Genomic DNA, 22,770 nt, shown 5'->3' on the forward strand with positions numbered 1-22,770 from the left:
AATATTTTATGTGGGACTTTGTTGCATGTCTTCTGAAAGTCCAAATATACCACATCCACTAGCTCTCCCTTATCAATTCTATGAGTTACATCCTCAAAGAATTCCAGTAGACTTGTCAAGCATGATTTCCCTTTCATAAATCTTTGCTGACTCTGTCCAATCCTGCCACTGTTTTTCAAGTGCTCTGCTATTAAATCTTTTATATAATTTTTATGATCCTTTTCCCCACTACTGATGTCAGGCTGTCTGGTCTTTAATCCTGATTTTCTGTCTGCCTCTCCTCTTAAATAGAGGAGTTAAATATCCTGCAATCTGTAGGAGCTGTTCCAGAGCCAATAGAATCTTGGAAGATGACCACCAATGCATCCACTATTACTAATGACACTTCCTTAAGTACTCTGGGATGTAGATTATCATTCCCATCAATTTCCTCAAAACCATTTCCATACCTAATATTGATTTCCTTTGGATCCTCCATCCCTGTGTTCCCCATCATTTCTGGTATGTTATTTGTGTCCTCCTGTGAATACAGAACCAAAATACGTATTTATTTGGTCAACCATTTCTTTGTTCCCCAGTATAAATTCTGCTGTGTCTGACAGCAAGGTACTTACATTTGTCTTTTCCAATCTTTTTCCCTTCCCATATCTATAGAAACTCTTACCATCAGTTTTTCTGTTTTTTGCAAGCTTACTCCCACTTTCTATATTCCTTTAATTAATCTATCTCTTTGTCCTCCTTTGCTGAATTCTAAACTGTTTCTATGACTCAGTTGTAATGTATTTTGTGAACAATTTATATGCCTATTCCTTGAATATGATATTATCTCTTATTTCCCTCGTGAGCCTTGGTTTGGCCATGTTTCCCATTTTACTTTCACACGAGACAGGAATGAACAATTGTTACAGTTCACCCATGCACTGTTTGAATGATTGCCATTGTCTTCCACTGCCATCCCTTTAGAGTCACCCAGTCTATCGTTGCCATCTCTCGCCTCAAACCGTCATACACCTTGAAACACCGTTTCCTGTATTTGGATTCGGGACCCTAGTCTCAGAATCAATTCCATCATTGTCCATCTTGATGATGAATTCTATCATATTATGGTTGCTCATCTTCACAATGGGCTCAAGGAGCCTTGCACAATAGATTACCAATTATTCCTTTCTCATTATACAATACCCAGCCTAGGATGGTGTGTTCTCCAGTTGGTTCTTTAATGTATTGGTCCAGAAAACCATCCCGTATACACTCCAGAAATACTTCCTCTATGCCATTGTCACTAATTTGGTTGGCTCAATCTACATGCAGATTAAAGTTATGAAGTAATGTAACAATATTCCTCTGGAAGGCTGTTACCCGGGGCTTGACAGCTACGCTCAAGCCATCAGAGAATGCATGAATGCCAGATTTATCAGCCACACTCTCAAAGTATTGCAAAATGTCACCCAGGCACAACACAACACCACCCATGCTCTCAAGACCAATTGCAACATTGTCATAAGACCAGCATACAGAATAGAAAGGACCACTGCAATGAAGTGTACCAACAGCTGAACAACCACGAACACCACAGACAGCTACCTGCTGATCTGGCCAAAGAGCACACCAGTCAACTGAACAGACTGGTGAAGACTTTTGATCCAGTCCTTCATAGTACCCTACACACTCTCATCCCTTGTACTTCCTGCATTGGGGACTTCTACTGCCTTCCAAAGAGACACAAAGCCAACGTACCTGAATGTCCCATCGTATCAGGCAATGGGACCCTGTGTGAGAACCTCTCTGGCTATGTCGAGGACATCTTAAATTACACTGTACAGGGAACCCCAGCTTCTGTCACGACACTTCAGATTTCTTACAGAAACTCAGCACCCACGGACCAGTTGAGCCAGAAACACCAGGACACCTCAGTATATCACTCTATCGCAAGCCTACGGATAACCTCTCGATGCTGCACTTCTCTAGCTTCCACCCTAATCATATTAAAACAGCTGTCCCCTACAGACAAGCCCTACGAATGCAGAGGATCTGTTTGGATGAGGGGGAACGAGATGGACACCAGAATGTGTTGAATGATGCCCTCATAGGAACAGGATATGATGCTCAACTGATCGATCACCAGTTTCAAAGTGCCACAGCGAAAAACCGTAATGACCTCCTCAGAAGACAAACATGGGATATGTCCAATAAGTGCCCTTCATTGTTCAGTACTTCCAGGGAGTGGAGAAACTACGCCATGTTCTTTGTAGCCTTCAACTCATTATCGATGACGATGAGCACCTCACCAAGATCTTCCCCACGCCTCCACTTCTCGCCTGCAAACGACTGCCAAACCTTAAACAGACCATTGTTTGCAGCAAACTACCCAGCCTTCAGGACAACATCGACCACAACACTATACAACCCTGTCATGGTAAACTCTGCCAGCCATGTCAGATCATTGACACGGATATCACCATCACATGTGGGAACACTACCCACCATGTACACAGCAGATACTGATGTGATTTGGCCAATGTTGTCTATCTTATACACTGCAGGCAAGGATGCCCCAAGGCATGGTATATTGGCGAGACCATGCAGATGCTACGACACTGCGCAACAATCGCCAGACAGGGATGCCACCTCCCAGTGGGGGAACACTTCAGCTGTCAAGGATTCAGCCTCGGATCTTTGGATAAATGTCCTCCAAGGGCGGACTTTGGGATACACAACAATGCAGAGTGACCGAGCAGAGGCTGATAGCCAAGTTTGGTACCCATGAGGGATGACCTCAACCTGGATCTTGGGTTCATGTCGCACTACAGGTGACCCCACCACACTATACACTCTCTCACACACACACACACACACACACACACAGATGTCTGCAGAGGTAGGGAGGGGGAATGGGGGTTTGCTGAGAATTCAGACAAGAGCATCAGAGTTTTAAATTATCTTGGGTTTGTGGAGCTTTGAATGTGGAAATCAGCCATGAGGACATTAGGATAGTTGAGTCTGGAGGTAACAATGGCATGAATGAGAGTTTCACCAGCAGATGATTCAGCCATGAAGATGAAAATAAATGGTTTCAGTTATGGCACAAATGTGATATTGGAAACTAATCTCAGATCATTTGACACTATAGTTGCAAATGGACTGACTTAATCTCAGACTGTTGGTAGGGAGAGATCTGGTGTTGGTAGTCAGGGAATGGTGTTTGAAGAGAAAGGATGGCTTCAGTTTTTCTAATATTTAATTAGAGGAAATTTCTGTTCATCCTCTATGGATAATTTATTCCCAACAGGGCAGTTAAGAGAGGTGATGATAAGAGTCCATTCCACACTGCCCACTAAGCCCTCCACCCCGGCACCTTTCCCTGCATTCACAGGAAGTGCTACACCGGCCCCCTTACCTCTCCCCTCACCTCCATTCAAGGCACAAAACAAACCTTCGAAATTGGACAGGGGTTCACCTGTACATCCGTCAACTTGGTCTACTGCATCCGCTGCTCCTGATATGGCCTCCTCTACATCAGAGAGACCAAGCGGAGACTTGGAGACCGTTTTGTAGACCATTTGTGCTCTGTTCGCGACAAACAACAACACCTCAGTCACGAACCATTTTAACTCCCCCTCCCATTACCTTGGTGACACATCCATCCTGGGCCTCACAATGACTCTACCTGTAAACTGGAGGAGCAGCATCTCATATTCCGCCTTGGGAGCCTACAACCCAATGGCCTAAACATGGATTTTACTAGTTTCAAAATTTCTCCACTCCCGGCTGCCTCCCATGACTGACCCTCCCTATTGTCCCCGCCTCCTTGACATGACACAACCTGTCCATCTTCTCCCCCCCCTATCCCCCCCCCCCCCCCCTCACTGATCAGTCCCCACCAGTCCCTACCTGCACTCACCTATCACCATCCCACCTACCTCCCCTACCCCTCCTCTATTTATTCCTGAGCTCCCTTCCCCCTCCCCCATTTCTGAAGAAGGGTCCTGACCCGAAATGTCAACTTTTCTGCTCCTCTGATGGTGCCTGCCCTGCTGTATTCTTCCAGCCCCACACTGTGTTATCTCTGACTCCAGCATCTGCAGTTCTTACTATCTATCAGTTAAAATTAGTCAGAGCCTAAAGACATTAGTATTTTATATTCTAGTTAAAAGAAGGACCCCAACTGACCCAACAGGTGCTTTTCTCACCTGCTTTAAAGAGCAGAATAAAACGCAAGATTGCAAGATTTGGCTGGAACGTTAGTTGATAAACTGTCGGATCAATTTTAGCTGCTTTACCTCTGTTTCTGCAAGTGACTGGAATTAAAATTGCTCCTCTTATATGTCAATTAGGCATGGAAATACTGGCTGATTCTACTCCCCTCCTTAGCTCATAAGAGTTTAGACCTGTTTCTGAAAATTGCATTGAATAAACATTATAGTGAATTCTCTCACCTCATTACACAAGCATATGAAAAGGATTGGGATTGCCTGGTTTGATTACTGCCATTGGGCGTAATGGGTATCTGCCTATCAGGGCATTCAGAAAATATGGTACAAATGAAAGAGTCAATCACCCTGTAAGTTCAAGCATTTTACATGATTAGTGTCCTGAAAATCTGTTTAGGATAGTAGATTTGTTTGCCTTTGCGTCACAGGTAATAACACTCGGGTTGGGGCTCCTGTGGTATCGTGGTAGTGTCCCTCCCTTTAGGCCAAGAGTTGTATGTTCAAATCGCACCTGCTCCGGAAATGTGTAGTAACAACTCTGAACAGGTTGATTAGAAAATACCTAAAAATGCTTTTGGGTGAGATCTGTGAAAGGTTGTTATTTTTTTTGAGGTCCTTTTGGACAGCTTTAAGACCAGCAGTTTCTGAATCTGAGCTCATGGTCCATTTAAAACCTGGGCTAATTGTTTATCAGTGTTAACATTTAATAGAAGGAATGAATGGCCAGGTTTCAAGAATTTACTTGATGAAGACAGCACAGAAGGTGCTTCTGTTTGCTCAAATTTTCAGGCTTATTTTCCTTTGAGTTGAGAGGTTATCTAATGGTGGTTAAAAAAATGAAGAATTTAGTCTTTTTAATGGGAAAGAAAATATATATATTCTTGGTGTTCATTCGGAAATTCACAATAAAGAATAGTGAACATTGAAAATACTGTTTCCCATTTTAAGTCTTCTGTTGATTCATGTGCATTATATAATTCAGCAAATCTCCTTGTGGTTTTCTTTGTAGGCTGAAGATGTTACCAACCAACTTAAGGCCCAGGGCACCATGATATCAGCTGTGGCGTGTGCCACTGTTCCCAAGATAACCATTATAATTGGAGGCTGCTATGGTGGTGAAAGTTTTCCTATGGTACATTCTAGAAATGTTGTTGTATGGCTATTATACCATTGGAAATAATTCTAGTGTAAAATTAATGTTTTGGGGAGTTTTATCTTGTGGAAAAAGCACTGGCGCAACATAATCTAATTAGTTTAATGATATGAATTCTGTATTGAGATGGTCAGAGATTCAGTCCCTGATGTACACTCTGTTAGCTCCTCTTTGGGGATGGTAGGAATAATTTAATTAGCTTCAATATCACAGAGTTAGGAGGATAAAGACAAGCCAAAGCTCTTGATCTTGATCTCTATCAGGTGTCTACTGCTGGAAAGTGTACTCATAAATGTCAGACAAAATGTTTGGGCTTCCCTGTAATTCCTCTTTGTTTTGCTCGTTCATTTCTTATCAAGGCAAGAACTGGGTTAAAAGTGACGGTGAGATGAGATTTCTGTCTGCTGCTATTACCTGACTATAACAGACCTAGTTTCCTGGATCAGAAATCATCTGGTGCGCCAGAAAAGCTTTAGCAGGATCCTGCTGATGATACAGCAGTGGGACTGTCAGTTTTGCACACAGAGTCAAGAGGATTGCAGTAAAGCTCCAAAGAGGAAAAAAGATACTCGCAGTATACGACTGCCACTCAACTTTGCTTTACTGACCCTAATACAAACCTACATCCAAAATGGAGCTAGATGTGTATTCTTGCTTGTACTGATTTTCTGCTTGTGGTCCTGGTGTTGCTGGGCCTGTACAGTGTGCAATCATAATTTTCATTTATGACATTTTTAGATACGCTTTTTCCTCCTTTTCTCCGTAACCAGTGCTGCTCCTCCCTCATTCTATGGGCATCACTTAACTATTGAACAATTCATTGAGTTAGCAACAATAAATTGAGTGAGGAGAAAGGAGTCGATGCGGCAAATCAGAGTAATGTTGCCCTAACTCAATTAAATGCGTGTTTACCTTAGTCGGTGTCATTCATTCTGGAAGGTGGGATAGAAGTAGCAATATTAATATTATAATATGAACAGCCCTGCAGCAGCCTTAGACATAGGGTAATTTAAAAGGGCTTACTGATGTCTTGTCCAAGTCTCATTGTTAAATATATTTCCAGAAAAATTTCCATAAAGATTCTTTCTATATCCCACTGTAACCTCAGTAGCAAACCAAGAGAAATGGTGTAAATGGTCATTTGTGCCAATTCCCTGGAGTCTGCTGAAACAGTTCATTTGGGATAAATGCCTGTAAAATCTTCAGGTCACTTTTTAATCGCTAAAAATTTAACATATTATTATATTTGCCTTGGGGTTCCATTTGATAAGAAAATCCTTCTGTTCTATTTGTGACCATGTAACTGAAAGTTAACAAATGGAAAATTATAATTCAGAAAATCATACAGGTGGCCACCAGCTAATTATTGCACATTATGTTCACTTGGATCCGTGTGGATAATGTTTAAGTGAAATTTACTTCGTTTCAGTGCGGTAGATCATTTGATCCGAACTTCCTTTTTCTATGGCCCAATGCCAGGATTGGACTAGTTGGCCCAAGTTACAACCCAGAGATCCAGAAATCTGATGGAGAAATCCAAGATGAGACACAACTGAAGATCATGAAAGAAACGTTAGTATTGTCAGATCAGCCATAATCCTATTAAATGGCGGAACAGGCTTGGGCCAAACAGCTATTCCTGTTCTTATTCCTATTGTTTCAGTTTAGATAATAACTGTTGGCTAGTAATTTCAGCACTCTTATAGTTAATTTTAATCCTGTTTTCAGTCATTATCCATATATGCCCATCCAGCACATCTGACCTGTGGTAATTGGGATTAGACAGATTGGTTTCACAGGTCGGCGCAACATCGAGGGCCGAAGGGCCTGTACTGCGCTGTAATGTTCTATGTTCTATATTATGTCCTATTATATGGTATATATTATCAGTACTGGGACCATTGCTATTTTTGATATACATTATACATTGGCCTTGGGATTACATGACGCAATAAGTACATGAAATAAACTGTGAAGAAGATTGTAACAGAGTTCAAGATGACATGGGCAGGTTGGTGCAATGAGTGCGTATCTAGCAGGTAATATTCACTGCAGAAAATTGTAAGTTGATACATTTAGGTCAAAGGAATGAGGTTGTTCTCTTTTCACCAAAGAATACAAAGAGGATGTTTTATGGAATTGTTTAAAATCATGACTAATAGGGATAAAGTAATTAGAGGATGTTTCCAATCGTTGACAATAACCAAGCAGCACAGATTTTAAGGTGATTGATAAAGAAAGCAGAGGCAACATGAAGAACTTCTTATGCAATGAGAATTTGGGGTTTGGAATGTGCTGCTTTTGAAAGCAAATTCAACACGTTAATGAGGGAGACATTATTGCAGGAATATGATGAAGGAAATGGAAATGTGCTTAAAAGGGATAGTAGTTAGTTGATGGGCTGAATGACCTCCTAGTTTTTTTTTAATTACTGTGCTCTTAAAGCCTCCTTTGGCAATTAGTTAGCACCATACAAGTTGGGCATAAATCACTATTACAGCTGTTCGCTGGATAACTTCCTAAGTCATCAAGGGAACCTAAACTTTTAACCTAAAGCTAAAATCAGGAGTTAATTGACCAGTTTAGCTGTTGATAAACTCTTTATTAATGTATCAAATTAAGAAAATGACTCAGAGTTTACACAATGTTGGTAGAACCTGAACATTTATTGATGAATTAAATTTTTCAGCACCTTTTGTCATCAAAAACAATATCACAGATTCCACAATAACATGTAAGCAATCTGGTCTTACAATTTTTAATTTGATCAACAAGTCTTAATTTTATGCAAGTAATCTTTAAGTCTGAACTACACAGAACATCTGATTTAAAAAAAACATAAATTGATAAAAAGAAGCAAGGTATAATCTTTTGCTGTATTTATATATTTTAGAAATCAATAGATGTGATAAAGCTATGCACTTTTTATTGAGTTCAATGTAATGTAGAAAGATGGATTTAAGTGCTTGTGCAGTTTCACACTAAAGCCATTTTTCTCTTTAGGCTGGAGAATGAGAGTTCTGCTTTTCACTCTTCTTCCAGAGTTTGGGATGATGGTATAATACTGCCTAAAGACACTCGGATGGTAAACTCACATTTCAATTAACTATAATTTGTGCTGCATTTGGCCAGTTATGTTTTTAGTTCATAATAGCTCCCCCTCATCCCAGAATGCAAGAATTGTCTGCATATCTTATTCATTTATGACTTATGACCTCTTTCAATTTGTAAAAGTAAAAGAAAACTGGGAGTGTATAATCCTTGCATGTAGCAATTTCCGGAGTCAAAACAATAAATTATTAACAGGATATCTCAAAATCTGTTCTACAAGACTTTATTAAGATAGTGTCTGCTGAGATGCTTTTATTTAGAAACAATTTTTCTAAACTCAATATTGAAATGAAGAAAACTTGACACGTATCACAGATGTACAAATATGCCTTGGTGTACTGGGTAAATTTCTTACTTTGATTTCTTTCCAAAAAGAATGCAATGAAACATTTTAGAACATGAACTGACTTTGTTTCTCCCTCTCTTTCTGTATTCTGAAGGCATTGACTGAAAGATTGGGTTTGATTCCATGGGAACTAGCAGCTTCCAAGTTATTCATTTAGTAGTTTTATAGAACAGAGGAACCTAGGGGTTCAAGTACATAATTCTTTGAAATTTGCGTCACATGTAGACAGAGATGGTCAAGAAGACGTTTAGCACACTTGCCTTCATTGCTCAGACCTTTGAGTAAAAGAATTGGAATGCCATATTGAAGTTGTACAGGATGTTGGTGAGGCCTCTTCTGGAGGACTGTGTCCAGTTCTGGTTGTCCTGTTATAGGAAGGAGATTATTAAGCTGGAGAGGATTCAGAAGAGGTTTACCAGGATGTTGCCAGGAATGGAGGATTTGAGTTATAAGGAGAGACTAGATAGGCTGGGACTTCTTTCACTGGAGTGTAGGAAGTGAAGGGGTGACTTTAGAGGTTTAAAATCATGAGGGGTATAGATAAGGTGGATGGCAGGTGACCTTTCCCTAGGGTGGGGGATTTCAAGACTAGGGGACATTTTTAAGGTGAAAGATTTTTAAAAAAAACTTTCTCCTCTCTCTTTTTTTTACATGGAGTGATTTGTGTGTGGCAACGTCAGGAAGGCAGGATTTTCATGGTGATCTCTGCCACTGTGGGAATTTGACCCACGTTATTGGCATTACTCTGCATCACAAACCAGCTAAATGACTCCCTACTTATTCAATTAAGAAGTATGAAAGCTAAGTCTGATCTTCATGTAATTACTGGCAGTCCCCTCAGAAGTGGGGCCATAATTGATTTTTTTTTTTTTTTTTTCCCCTCCCTCATTCAGTAGCAGTGAGACCAATTGTACCAGTATTGCTATATCTCCATTTTGGTCAACACCTCTCAAACTGGGTTTCAGGCTTTCCAGGTTGTCCAACATGCAAGGCTGACTTTAAGGCTATGTGATGTGGGTAACTACCTAAAGTGCCTTGGTCAAGAGAAAGTGACTGAGCAGAGATCAGCGGTTTCCTTTCGTCCACTTTGGGCTCCAACTCTGACTAAGCACTGTTCTTTCCTTTATGTTAAGTTGTCCGTGCTCCCGCCCTTTGGGAGTTCCTGTCTCCCAGTCTCCTCCTCCGCTTCCTTTGCTCAATGCTTTGCTGTCCATGTACTCTGTCATCTCTTGTATCCCATCACTCTCCGGCTCAGTTTGTCCATATGAATGTTCTATGCTGTGCTTTCACTGTGATCTGCTCCATTTGTGTTCCCCTAATGCTTTCTCCATTCTCTGCTGTCTCTACTTGTGCTGAAGATAGACACAAACTCTAGTGAGAAGCAGACACCCACCGATCTCGCAGATATCTGTATGTTACTTTAAAAAAGCATTATTAAAACTTCTTTTGCAACATTTTTGTATTATGAAGTGTTATATAGTATTATAATTCAGTTTCATGTGTTACTGGCTCATTTGGAAAGGGTTCGTTTGATCAAAAAAGTTTTGAACCCACTGGTTTAGATCAGCAATCTGCACTTGAAGCAAACATTAACTGGATTCTTACTCGTTGTCTGAATTAGTACTGCCCAGAATGTGCCACACTATTAAGCATTGATTTAGGGTCCTACTTCATTCATGTTCCACAAATGCAAAGTAAATTAAAATGTTCAAACAGGGAACAAATACATACTCAAAAAGTGTTCGTAGATTTTGACTTTTCTTTCCTCTCATTACAATTAATTTTTATTATCTTTGCACAACCATATTTCTTTCATCTTTGAATTCCAAATACACATAAGATCCTCTTTAATTGTTCTTCTGCCTTCACTGGTATAATAGCTGCCCTGTTAGTATCAATTTTGAAAGTTGTGAGTTTAAAGACAGTTGATCATCGACTGATCTGGCAACTGTATACCTTCTCTTTCTCCATGGTCAAATTGTTTATTATTCCAGTATTATCATAGAGAGCAGAAATAACTCCAAATTTATTATCTCCATCATAAATTGTTTCAAAGATTCTTGATCATCACTGAGCTAACCAGTGGCTAGTTCTATATGGAGTTTAGGATTTACTTTCTGAATGCCTATAGATTGAAAAACAGGTAGCTGGCATTGCTCATGTTGTGCATTTCCAGATTTTTCATTATAACTATCTAAAAAAAAACTGTACACATTTCCAAGATGTAATATATTGAATAAAATCTTATTGCAAAGCTTAGACTTCAATTGCGGGACACTAGTTTGAAAAGTATAGTTTGTTAATTGAATAACCAAATGCGGGGCTTCAAAATGTGTAGGTGAGCATTGAATCTAACTATGAAATGTCTGTATATTACAGGTAATAGGTCACTGTCTAAATATCATCAAACAGAAACCTCGACCGCATTCACAACCCGAAAAACATGCTGTCCTAAGAATGTAAACTCGGAGAGTGGCATAATTCATCAACTCAATCAATGAAGCTGAGCAGCTGTTGTAAAGAGAAGAAGCACAGGCTAAGAAATTAATAGTGATTAAGTATGGCAGAGCATGCTCAAAGACCCAAACCAGTCAATATGTCCTTAAGTGGCTAATTAAATTAAATATCATCTTGATCCTACAGTATTCGTGGCCTACAGCAACAACCAAAATACTTAGCATCCCAAACCATTCAAGGTTTCACTGTTAGGATTGGAGTAATTTTTTTGTATTTGACAATGGCAGTGATTCATACAAACACCATAATGTTAGGCAGAACACAACTGCTTTCTGCTAATGCACATGTTTTGCAGCTATGTGTTCTAATTCTAATCTCAAAAGAACAGCTTCTGCTGCACAGTGTGGTCTCAAGTGACCTTCAGTCACCAGCCTGTTATGAGTTTAAACCCAAGAGCCAGCAATGAAAGGTCAGTGAAGTAACCCCAGTCCATAAGTTGTCAGTCTGAATGTCTTCAAGGTTTTGCCAAACATTTCTCATTTGTTTATTAATTTGATGATTTATAATGATGCTGCAAACTTCTAAAATGAAAGGAATTGATGTCACTAGGGCAGTAAGGTGCTTTCTCAGTATTCAAGAACAGATTTGAACTAAATCTACATTTTCCAATACAAAGAGTGAAAAGTCATCCTGGAGTATTTATTTCTTCAGTTATCATATAACTCATAGCTTCATAAGTGAACAGCTTTTTATTGAAGGAGAAGCTCTTTGCAATATCTTCAGTTACTCTTCCCTACATTTCAGACAATGTTTGGTGGGTAACAAACAATCCCTCAACATATGGGACACTTGTTTGACAAGTCTAGAATACAGATTTTTTTATTTCTGGATAGTGTAGTTTAATTTACAATTCTACTTCCATCATATACTGGCTACTCAGTAAATTAGAGCATAATGAAGTACAATTGTTACATCATATCTCTTTTGCCCTCTCTTAGCCATACCTTTAGGGAAGGGGCAATCTGGGGGCAACAATTACACAGCTACTGCCAGGAGCCTATTCTTGCATAGAACTTGATTAGGAAATATCTACCAAACTGGGACTGTATTACACCTCCATTGAATGATGTGCTCAATTGAAATCCATGTCTCCAGGTTGTCATTCATGATTTAGGAATCAGAAGTAGGAACTCCATTTCATTCTCCACCCCCCACCCAAAAAAGAGGATCTCTTAGGTGAATTCCCTCTACTGGCCTGGCTGGTACTAGCTTTATTTATTTTCATATGAAGAGCACAATTGAATGAATAAAAGATGTTAATGTTGTTTACATTCTTACCAAATACTCTGTTTATTACTGGTATCATTAACTATAAAGATATTCATTCTTAGAGACAAGATTTGGAATTAATCCTGTATTGTGAACTTTACTTGCAGATCATTTTCACTTAAAATTAAGAGTGATGTATTACTGAAATAATTATGATGTTAAGAGGCTAGAAGACCTCTTAAGATCACTGGACCTTATGTGAGGAATAATTGTCCACCAAAGTACAATAAAACACTGTTTATCAAATTGTGTGCACACGCGCGCGCGCACACACACACAAAAATAAATGTAGGTCAGTAGAAAACAGCAATATACCGTCAGTATGAGAAGTGCCTAAAATTTCATGTGCAATAATTAAATCTCTTTTGTAGTCAAAAGTCTTTGAGTTCTTAATCAAAGCTGTATTTAGTAGAAATGTTGTCCTGGCACATTTGAGTTTCCAAAATCACATGCTCATTGTATTTCTTTCATGCATTTATCCTCCTGACATATATCTTAGTGAATTCACTGTTTGAGTTTATCCTCTTAACTGCACAGAAAAAAAATGTTTCAACCATTGCCTTATATTCATTTTATACTTTGGTGTAGAATAATTTCCCAACGTCCTTCAATTATGAAAGAAGTGAACACTGCATGATAGTACAATTGAATATGTGGATTTTGAGAAAGTAAACTTCAGAAGACAGGAAGTGAAGGATTAAGAGGAAAAACTTCCACAGATCAGAGGCAACGCAACTGAAAGCTCTGTTGTTAATGTTGGGTCATAAGGTGGGGGGCTTGGAAATGATGTGATGCAAAGGCAGCCTGAGATGGATAATGAAGGACTTGAGACATTAAATAATGGAGCAAGTTATCAATTACGGTTCAATGATGACCGGGACAAACTTGTAAGGAGAGGAGGAGGATCTTAAACTCAAAGCTGCAACTTTTCCCCACACATTTTAAGTGACACGATATTTTACGGAAAATGGAGCTTGGTGTGTAGCAGGCATGCGTTTGCGAAATAAATGATGATGCACAAGGTACAGGGTGAATCCATTAAGATGAACCGCACACCAAGTTTGAATGAACTCCCAGGAGGAAGACGGAACTGGCAGTGGAATTTTTATTTTTAAACTTCACACTTCCTGATGCCCAAATTGCAAAAATGTAATTTTTTTACTTCTTACTATCGGACAGGTTTGAAAATGCAGAGGTAAAATAGAAAGGACCCAATGTAAAGGAGGCTAAAATCAATAAAACAAAGAACTGCAGATGCTGGAGATGTGAAACAAAATCAAAAACTGAAGAAGAGTCACTAGACTCAATGTTAACACTGCTTGCTCCCCACAGACACTGACAGACCTGCTGAGTTTTTCCAACAATTCCTGTCTTCACGTGAGGATATAATCAACTTTGTTAAACGCTCCAGAGCAGTGAACCACAGCACAAAAGAATAGTGCATCACGGCTGCAGTCATGGGAATTTGATTTTGACCAGAAAGGGATGTAGCAGAAAGTTTGGAATTCAGATTGGAAATTGTTGAAGCTAAGTTCAAGGGATATAAACAGTACTTGCAAAGAATGTGGAGTTTAAAAGGTGCATTTTTTTGAGGACTGGGAATGTGAGTTTGGAAAGGGAAGTGAACATGAGGAGAATTGTTTCACATATCAATTGAACAATGACAAGGATAGGTAACTGAGCATTTCAGAAAGCAGTGGAGAAGGGATCAAGGATACAGAGATTTCCCAATGATAATGGAAATTATAGGAAAGAAAGTGCTGATAAGGGATTCATGGTAAGGTTTTTGTGAACAGAAAACTAGTCATTGAGAAGGTGTAAGAAACAGATTTTTAAAACTAAAATGTCTACAAGTTCCTAGTACTTAATGATATAGATGAGTGAAAGGGACATGTTCCATGTTTACATGACTCTAAACTATTGTATTGTGTCATACTGTTAGAAATACAGCATTTTATTATCTTTATCTCAGCTTGATAGTCACAACTACAGTTTAGATCTTGAGGGCAAAGAAACGTGTGAAAGTGTTTTATTAATTACAACATAAAAATAAAGCAACTTTGAATTTAATAACCAATAAATATTCAGCTTTTGGTAGTTAATGCCAATAACCGCTTCCTAATTTTGATATATTATGTATTTCAAAACAATTTCACATTAAGAATTAAGCCAATATGTACTTTTACATGTACTAACATAACAGATAAAGTAAGGAATATGGTGTTAACTTCTTGTTCTGCATATATTACTTTGTTTTATATTGCAGTATTTTTGCATGATTATACTATCAGTTATGCTGGATACCAGATCATTATGGTTTGTACATTCCGTGGAAGGTAACCGGGATGTTGGTCTCCACTTCTGCCCGAGCTATTTCATGGAGATCCTTGGCATCAAGAATCAAAAGGAAAGCAGGTTTTTGTCCTGAACCTGGGCTTACAACTGAAGTCAGTAACACGCCTGTTAACAAAAAGTAAATAATATTTTACAATAATATTTTTCCTCTTAATTCAAACAATTTTTCATTGACTCAGCTTAGTATTTAACACAATACTTTCACAATTCACTTACTTGCCTGCATTCATATATGAAATCTAAGCCCCCATACAGGGAATCACTTTCATGCTGTCCAGACACAGCTCTTTAGATACCTGGACCTGGACCATCTCTGATACCTCTCTCTCCTTCCTGGACCTCTCTGTTTCCATCTCTGGCAACCACCTGGAAACCGATATCCATTTCAAGCCTACCGCTTCCCACAGCTACCTAAAATACACCTCCTCCCACCCACCTTCCTGCAAAAATGCCATCCCCTATTCCCAATTCCTTCACCTCCGCCGCATCTGCTCCCAGGATGAAGCATTCCACTCCCGAACATCTCAGATGTCCTCATTTTTCAAGGACCGCAACTTCTCCCCCTCTGGTCGAGAACGCCCTCGACTGTGTCTTCCGCATTTCCCGCAACTCATCCCTCACACCCCCTCCCCGCAATAACAACCAAAACATCCCCCTTGTCCTCACGTACCACCCCACCAACCTCTGGATCCAACGCATCATCCTCCAACACTTCTGCCATCTGCAATCTGACCCCACCACCAAAAACATTTTTCCCTCCTCACCCTTATCTGATTTCCGAAGGGACCACTCTTTCCGTGACTCCCTTGTCTGCTCCACACTCGGCACTTTTCCCTGCAACTGCAGGAAGTGCTACACCTCACCCCCATCCCAGGCCCCAAGTTGACTTTCCACATCAAGCAGATGTTCACCTGCACATCGGCTAATGTGGTATACTGTATCCCTGTTCCAGATGTGGCCGCCTCTACATCGGGGAAACCAAGCGGAGGCTTGGAGAGCGCTTTGTGGAACACCTACGCTCGGTTCACAATAAACAACTGCACCTCCCAGTCGCGAACCATTTCAACTCCCCCTCCCACTCCTTAGACGACATGTCCATCCTGGGCTTCCTGCAGTGCCACAACAATGCCACCCGAAGGTTGCAGGAACAGCACCTCATATTTTGCTTGGGAACCCCGCAGCCCAATGGTATCAATGTGGACTTCACAAGCTTCAAAATCTCCCCTCCCCCAACCGCATCCCAAAACCAGCCCAGCTTGTCCCTGCCTCCCTAACCTGTCCTTCTTCCCACCTATCCCCTCCTCCCACCTCAAGCCCCACCTCAAGCCCCACCCCCATCTCCTACCTACCAGCCTCATCCCGCCCCCTTGACCTGTCTGTCCTCCCTGGACTGACCTATCCCCTCCCTAACTCCTCGCCCACACTCAGCTTTACTGGCTCCACCCCCACCTCTTTGACCTGTCTGTCTCCTCTCCACCTATCTTCTTCTTTATCCATCTTCTATCCGCCTCCCCCTCTCTCACTATTTATTTCAGAATCCCCTTCCCCTCCCCGATTTCTGAAGAAAGGTCTAGGCCCGAAAGTCAGCTTTCCTGCTCCTCTGATGCTGCTTGGCCTGCTGTGTTCAAACAGCTCTACACCTTGTTACCTCTGTAGATAGTTAACATACCAAATGAGCTATCAAGGCTTTCAACTAATTATTTCCTCTTTGAAAAAAAGAAAAGACTTGGAAAGTATGACATTCTACAAAGATTCATCCAGGGCTTATACATGAGAAGACTTCTGCAAAAGTTCTTATACATGTGTGCCATATCATACTTCAGCAACGGATCTGATAATTGGACATCTATTGTCACCCTTAAAAGGCTCTAAACTAAATTACTGAAATTCCACATGTCCATAAAAATATTACACTTATCCAAAACCAGAGGCTTTAGGTTCAGATTGACAGTGTGTGTTAGAGGAATTAACTAATTAGAACTGAACAGTCCACCAGTCCCCTTAAGATTTCCACTTTTTGCCCAACTAGAATTGTTCTGCCTGCTCAGCTATTGATGCACAGGATTATTTGAAGCCAAAAAGGAAGTATACCGGGTCACAATGACACATTCAACCTGATATCCCTGCTTGTTTGATATGTGGAAAGCAGAATAGGGTCTAGGCCCGAAACGTCAGCCTTCCCGCTCCTCTGATGCTGCTTGGCCTGCTGTGTTCATCCAGCTCTACACCTTGTTATCTTAGAACCTTGCACTATCATTTAAAATGTTCATGATGAACTGCAAAAGCAAACACCATTTCACATGCTGTTGCCTGATCTAATATTTATTTTATACCATCATCTTCATCCATTGCATCTGGACGTGGAACAAAGATTGGTTCTGATGGATATGTATCAGGTTCCTGCCATAACCAGTGCTCTTTAGTTTTCATGTTCAACTTGTATATCTGCATGACAGAAAGATAGGTATCAGTGGAAGCAAATTCATTTTAGTCCAGTGGATCAAATTCCTGCCACACCCACTAGTTTTTACCTTGTCTGGAATAAAATGGTTCAATCCCAGTCCATAAGTATATGTGTAGTCCTTTCCACTAAAGTTCTGATAGTTAATTTGAGGAAATTCAAATGCTGTAATGTAGAAAATATTTTAATGCAAATTTTAAGTAGTGTCTCAAAGTGACTTGTAAGAATTTACTTGCAGAATTTTTTTTTATTAAAACTGCACATCACCTTGCCGAGGCCCTGAAAAGAGCACTTCTGGTTCCAGCCAAATTGTTCCATCTTGCCGAACTGTCGCAGTGGCAGTTGTGGTGTCAAGAGACACTAAATTTTTGCCATGTTCAACCTGAATAAGACACAATAAACAAGGTATTGTAAGAAATGCACCATCTGATATGGTGTTAATTGTGAGGGCAGGAATTCTGCATTAAGGTTTCTTGATGATGTTTATGGATCTAAAGTTCCAAGAGCAATTTTGGTGGAACTACAGGTAACACTCTTGTAGAAAAAGCACTGATTACACTGACTGAATGAGTGGTGGCGTGTTGGCCTTTGCAAAGATGTACAAGGACCTCACTAGTGGAATCCAAACCTAGTGAATAGTTTGTAATCTAAAGATGTACTAATTTAAAATAAAATAAATCTGAGGGGCCCTTTGTATCGGAGCCAGTTGATCCAGTGTTAGGGCCAGGAGTGAGGTGGGTGACTCCACTTCCTCAAGGACAGGCAGTGACTATGTTTCTGTCAGAATGAAGTAAACAGTGTAATGTAACCATAATGGTATATAACTGGGGAACTAAATCATTTAATACATGACTATAGACTACTGCCTTGAAACTATGTCATGCGAATTAGGATCACATTTTTTTTCAGATCACAAAGGCTATTCTATAACTAAACATACACATCATCAGGGAAACAAAAAGGCACTAACATTATGAAGGTAAAAGCACTTGAATTTTGGTGAAAATATGGTAACATTGCCAAAGCTCATCTTGTACTAATCAGGCCAAACACAAAAATGCCAAATTTCAAACAATCACAGCAAGTTATACAGTAGGAGAAAAGGTATGAGTTGGTTGACAAGTCACTTCTGATTGTCTAAGACATTGCCTCAGAGATAATAGTGGGAAACCAGAGATTCCTCAAGCACCTGGTTAATTTTAAAAAAAGCACAAGGTTTAATCTGTTGCTTTTGTTTGTAGCGAACAGGTTCTTGAGCTTGAATATTTGTAATTTCTAGCAGGTGAAAATGAGTCACTTTACAAATTTGACTGATTACCTTTAATTTATTAATGTAGCTGTTAAGGAACAAAGGATTGTTCAGAAAGTACTGCCCAAATGGGGAATCACATATAACAGTAGACACTTTTGGTATTGTTAATGTAGTGGCTATGGTTTGTACTCTTATCTATGTATTTCTACTCTAGAAACATTCTGTTTGATTAAATGAGGCAATCATTGGCATCAGACCATCACTGAAATTCATACACTACATTGCTCAGTTGCATGTAAGGTAGAACAGTGCCTACATATAGTATATATGTAATGCATATACTATATGTCAAAACAATTTTTCTATACTGTATTTAACTACAGCTTCTATGAATCTCTGACCTCTCACCTTAACCTTTTTTTTTAATCCCTTTAGGGAGTAATTGATTGTAAAGTTTATTTCACAGAAAGTAACTGCTTCACATTTAGCCTCGCTGGTGAGTGTCAGTAACCTATTCAACATATTGAGGTTTTCACAATGGTAGCTCATTCTTTCCTCAGCCAATACCCAAATATTCTGAAGTCGGTATTCCTTAGTAAGGAATTGGCCACATATACTGTCTGAGTGCAAAATATTTCAACCATTGGATGGAATAGTTCCTGCACTCTCCTTTCCCCTCTTCACACGTACCCTGAGATCTTTGATCTGAGGAAGGCAAGCAGCAATGCAAGGGAACTCTGAAAAGGTTAAATACTATGTTTGCCTAACAGCCATTCCATCTTCAGGTTTCAGGCTTCCAGCACATTACCTTGCAGTTTCAATTCTGAGCACATATTCCTATCATGGTGTTAGTCTGTGCTTGAGATGTAGGAGGGCCTTAAACTGAAATATTCCAAGGCCTCATAAACAATGTGCCTTTCCCACACATGTATACACAAGACCCCAAACACGGCTCCATGCAACTCCACCCATTGACAGGTATTAATGTAAGAAAATACAATATCGGATAAAGCTCTGCAGTCCACCTGGCTTGTCTCAAAATTAATATCCTTCAATTGCTCACTTTCCAAATGTCAATAAGGAAGAAACCTTGTTTGATTTCCCCCTTTTTGGTATTTAATTTGACTATTAGCTCTTAAATTGTCACTCTGGCCAAAATCATTTAAACTGAAATTAGATTTTGAACTTTTCTGCTTTACAAAGGTCAATACCAGCTAATGAGTGACCTATAAACTTTCATTTACATATATTATAATTCAAGAATAATTATCCTGCTGAAGTATTATAATTTGACCAAAAGTTTTTCAACTTGTTTTTTTTTAAAGAGGAATATTAATGGGAGTCAGTCTAAACTTCTTATATTAAGTGTTAGATTGTTTACTTCCATTCATAGCTTTAAGGAAAGCAGAAAATGCTGGAAATATACACCAAGTCTCAGCAACTTAAAAATATAGGATGGACAAAACTTTAGTTTTGAATGTTTTTTCCAGCATCTTAATCTTCGTTTCTGTATAACTGTTAAAAGGTCTGATGTACATCTTCTCAATTTTTCTCTTTTATTTAAACTTTTTGGCAGGTCATTTTCTCAAGTTAGCCCAATTCTTGCTCTTTTAGTGAATTAATGCCTTGGACCATTGACCAATATGACATTAAAAGCCTATCCAAATTCATTTTAATTATGGATGTTACAGTCAAATGAGACATTCATTTGTAATAGATTCAGACTCAGAAGATAAATGCTTCCCCCCCCGCCTTAATAGTCCACAAGAACTAAAACTCACTTTGTTTATATCCAATGGTAGAACGTATCTTCTAACTTCTGGGTGAGGAGCCTTCCTTGCATTCACTTTAAGTTCTTCCCAGTTTTCACGTAAATTGGCAAGCCACAGGTAATTATATATAAACTCAAACCTGCATCAGAAATGATATATTATTCTTTACAGCAGTGCTCATAGAGATAGGTAAAAAAATGTTGCTAAGATAATGTCAGTTTAAAACTTATCTAATAATAATGAGTTGTGTACTGTACACTTGCAAATCGTTTAGACATTTAAGATTACTAACAGGCATGCTAATGCAAGAAAATGGGGTGGTAAAAGGTGTAGTAATTAAAATCAATGGTATGTATGGTGAGAATTAATTTATTTCTCCACAGTACAAAATTCAAATGTTTTTAGTGCTGGAAAGACAGTGAGTGAAAAGTTGACTCTTTAACATGGAGGTTGTATTTGGGGTCAGGTGAGGGACTGGTAGAGAAGGCAAAACTTTGCCATTGACCTGGACATCAAACCTGAGGAATATGTTATTAAGAGCCTCTTCACTAAATTCACAGTTCAGGCTGAAAAAAAAAAGTTGAAGTTGAAATGGCTGAACCATTGGAGAAACCATGGTCTAGATCATTGCAAAGAAGTGAAGATTTACTGTTTGGGGTGTGTTGATGGAAAAGGCAAGAGGGGAATAAAGACCATTCCTGTGCTGTGATGTCAGGAAATTTAATACCAGTTTTTCTTTACCAGATTTCAAAATCATAACCTGGTTTTGCTTAATAAAGTAAATAAAGAAAAACTGTTAGCAGGAAAGTTAAGGTGTCCAGATGGAACAGATTTAAGGTAATTGACAAAAGGACCGGAGACACCAAGACAAAATATTTCTTTATTTGTGATCTGTTTTGCACTACCTGAAAGGGTGCTAACCACAGACTCAACAGCAGAGAGAGAAGAGACACGGAAATCTTTTGATAGGAAAAGCTACATGATTATGGGGAAAGACTATGGCAATGTATTTGCTGGATAAGACTACAACAGACAGGATTTGGTAATTGTCCTAATTCTGTTCTGCATCATTGTGATTAATGGTACAGTTGGATAGCTTGCAAACAAACATTCGTTTTCTGGGTTCACACATAAAACATGGCCAGGAGTGAGAAATTGAAGCCTATCCAATGACCATGCTCTCCCGCGAGAATCAACACTGACAGTTTTGATAAAAAAAATTTGGAAAGGTGGAGTTTAACATAATTTAAGGTAAATATGGATATTTTTTCTGTAACTTCAGATAATTAATTTAGATACCTACCCTTTCCAGGAGCATACATCAACAATTATAAAGCCACTATCTTCATAAGTGTTAATATGATGGAAAATATTAAATGCTGAAGTTCTGTATTTTATGTTGTGGTATTCACCAGTCTTCTTGTTTGCAACATGGAACCATGTCTGTAAAACAAACTTTAATGACAAACTGTAATTCTTCTAGGTTCTGTTTAAAAAAATAACTGTACTGTCAGGACAATGTTGTCAGAAGGTCATAAACATTGTGTGGGCATAATGATGTGGAGAATAGGATTAACTTAAAAATAAAACTAATAGAGAAAGGGCAAGATTAGGAGAAATTACATTCCTTAAAGAATTGCAGCCAGTTCATAACAGTTCTGATGAAAGGTCACAATTTGAAACATTAACTTTGTTTCTGTCTGCACAGATGTTCACAGATCTGTGTATTTCCAGAACTTTTTTTGCTTTTATAATTTCAGATTTCCAGTATGTTGTCTTTGGAACTTAGTTTGTTTCTTTCAGATACAGACTGATGTCAGATGCATTACCAGAACTTCCACACTTTGATTGTACCTAATATTTGAAATAGTGCCATAGTATAATATAGATTATTCTTGTATATATGACAATTAATGTTAAATGTACATTTCAATACTTTATGTTAAATTCTGTTAACTGATTTCACCTAGAAAAGTATCAATCATAAATCAAAGTCCTACGAAGTCAAACGTATGTTTTTTTTGCATGATAAACTGTCACTTACTCCCATCGAATCATTTGATTCAAAGCAATCCATATAGGTAGTACTTCGCACGCTCCATGATGAGAGAAATTTCCAGAGGTTAATTTTGACTGGTTGCTCCACAAATACAATGTAGTTTTCACACAAACCAAAACTGTTTGGATAAAGATGATTTCAAGTCACAACTAACAACAAATTCAAAAACAACTTGTATTTACATGATATCTTTAACATAAAAGGACATTGAAAGTCACTTTATTGTTGCATTCTCAGCTCACCACTAAAACCTGGGGTGGAAAA

General features: G+C 39.0%; 2 protein-coding genes across 3 annotated transcripts in view; one reads left to right on the forward strand and one right to left on the reverse strand.

Annotated features, from left to right (window-relative positions):
- The window catches only part of si:ch211-198n5.11 (methylcrotonoyl-coenzyme A carboxylase 2), a 77,478-nt gene extending 65,512 nt beyond the window's left edge, over positions 1 to 11,966 (forward strand). For both annotated transcript variants that reach the window (XM_048601886.1, XM_020534703.2), the window contains 4 exons: positions 5,221 to 5,343; positions 6,794 to 6,936; positions 8,368 to 8,449; positions 11,201 to 11,966. In XM_048601886.1, coding sequence (XP_048457843.1) covers positions 5,221 to 5,343; positions 6,794 to 6,936; positions 8,368 to 8,449; positions 11,201 to 11,284 — 432 coding nt within the window. In that variant the 3' untranslated portion in view covers positions 11,285 to 11,966. The remainder of the gene's footprint in view (positions 1 to 5,220; positions 5,344 to 6,793; positions 6,937 to 8,367; positions 8,450 to 11,200) is intronic.
- Positions 11,967 to 14,918: 2,952 nt separating this feature from the next.
- Positions 14,919 to 22,770, reverse strand: part of LOC109936090 (retinoid isomerohydrolase RPE65) — a 37,758-nt gene continuing 29,906 nt past the window's right edge. The window contains exons 8-14 of the mRNA XM_048601887.1: positions 22,492 to 22,624; positions 21,751 to 21,890; positions 20,457 to 20,586; positions 17,691 to 17,805; positions 17,494 to 17,588; positions 17,296 to 17,407; positions 14,919 to 15,067 (exon numbers count right to left, since the gene is read on the reverse strand). Of these exons, the coding sequence (XP_048457844.1) occupies positions 14,919 to 15,067; positions 17,296 to 17,407; positions 17,494 to 17,588; positions 17,691 to 17,805; positions 20,457 to 20,586; positions 21,751 to 21,890; positions 22,492 to 22,624 (874 nt within the window). The remainder of the gene's footprint in view (positions 15,068 to 17,295; positions 17,408 to 17,493; positions 17,589 to 17,690; positions 17,806 to 20,456; positions 20,587 to 21,750; positions 21,891 to 22,491; positions 22,625 to 22,770) is intronic.

Source organism: Rhincodon typus, chromosome 10 (assembly GCF_021869965.1).
Source record: "Rhincodon typus isolate 14 chromosome 10, sRhiTyp1.1, whole genome shotgun sequence".
In the NCBI taxonomy this organism is placed as follows: Eukaryota; Metazoa; Chordata; class Chondrichthyes; order Orectolobiformes; family Rhincodontidae; genus Rhincodon; species Rhincodon typus.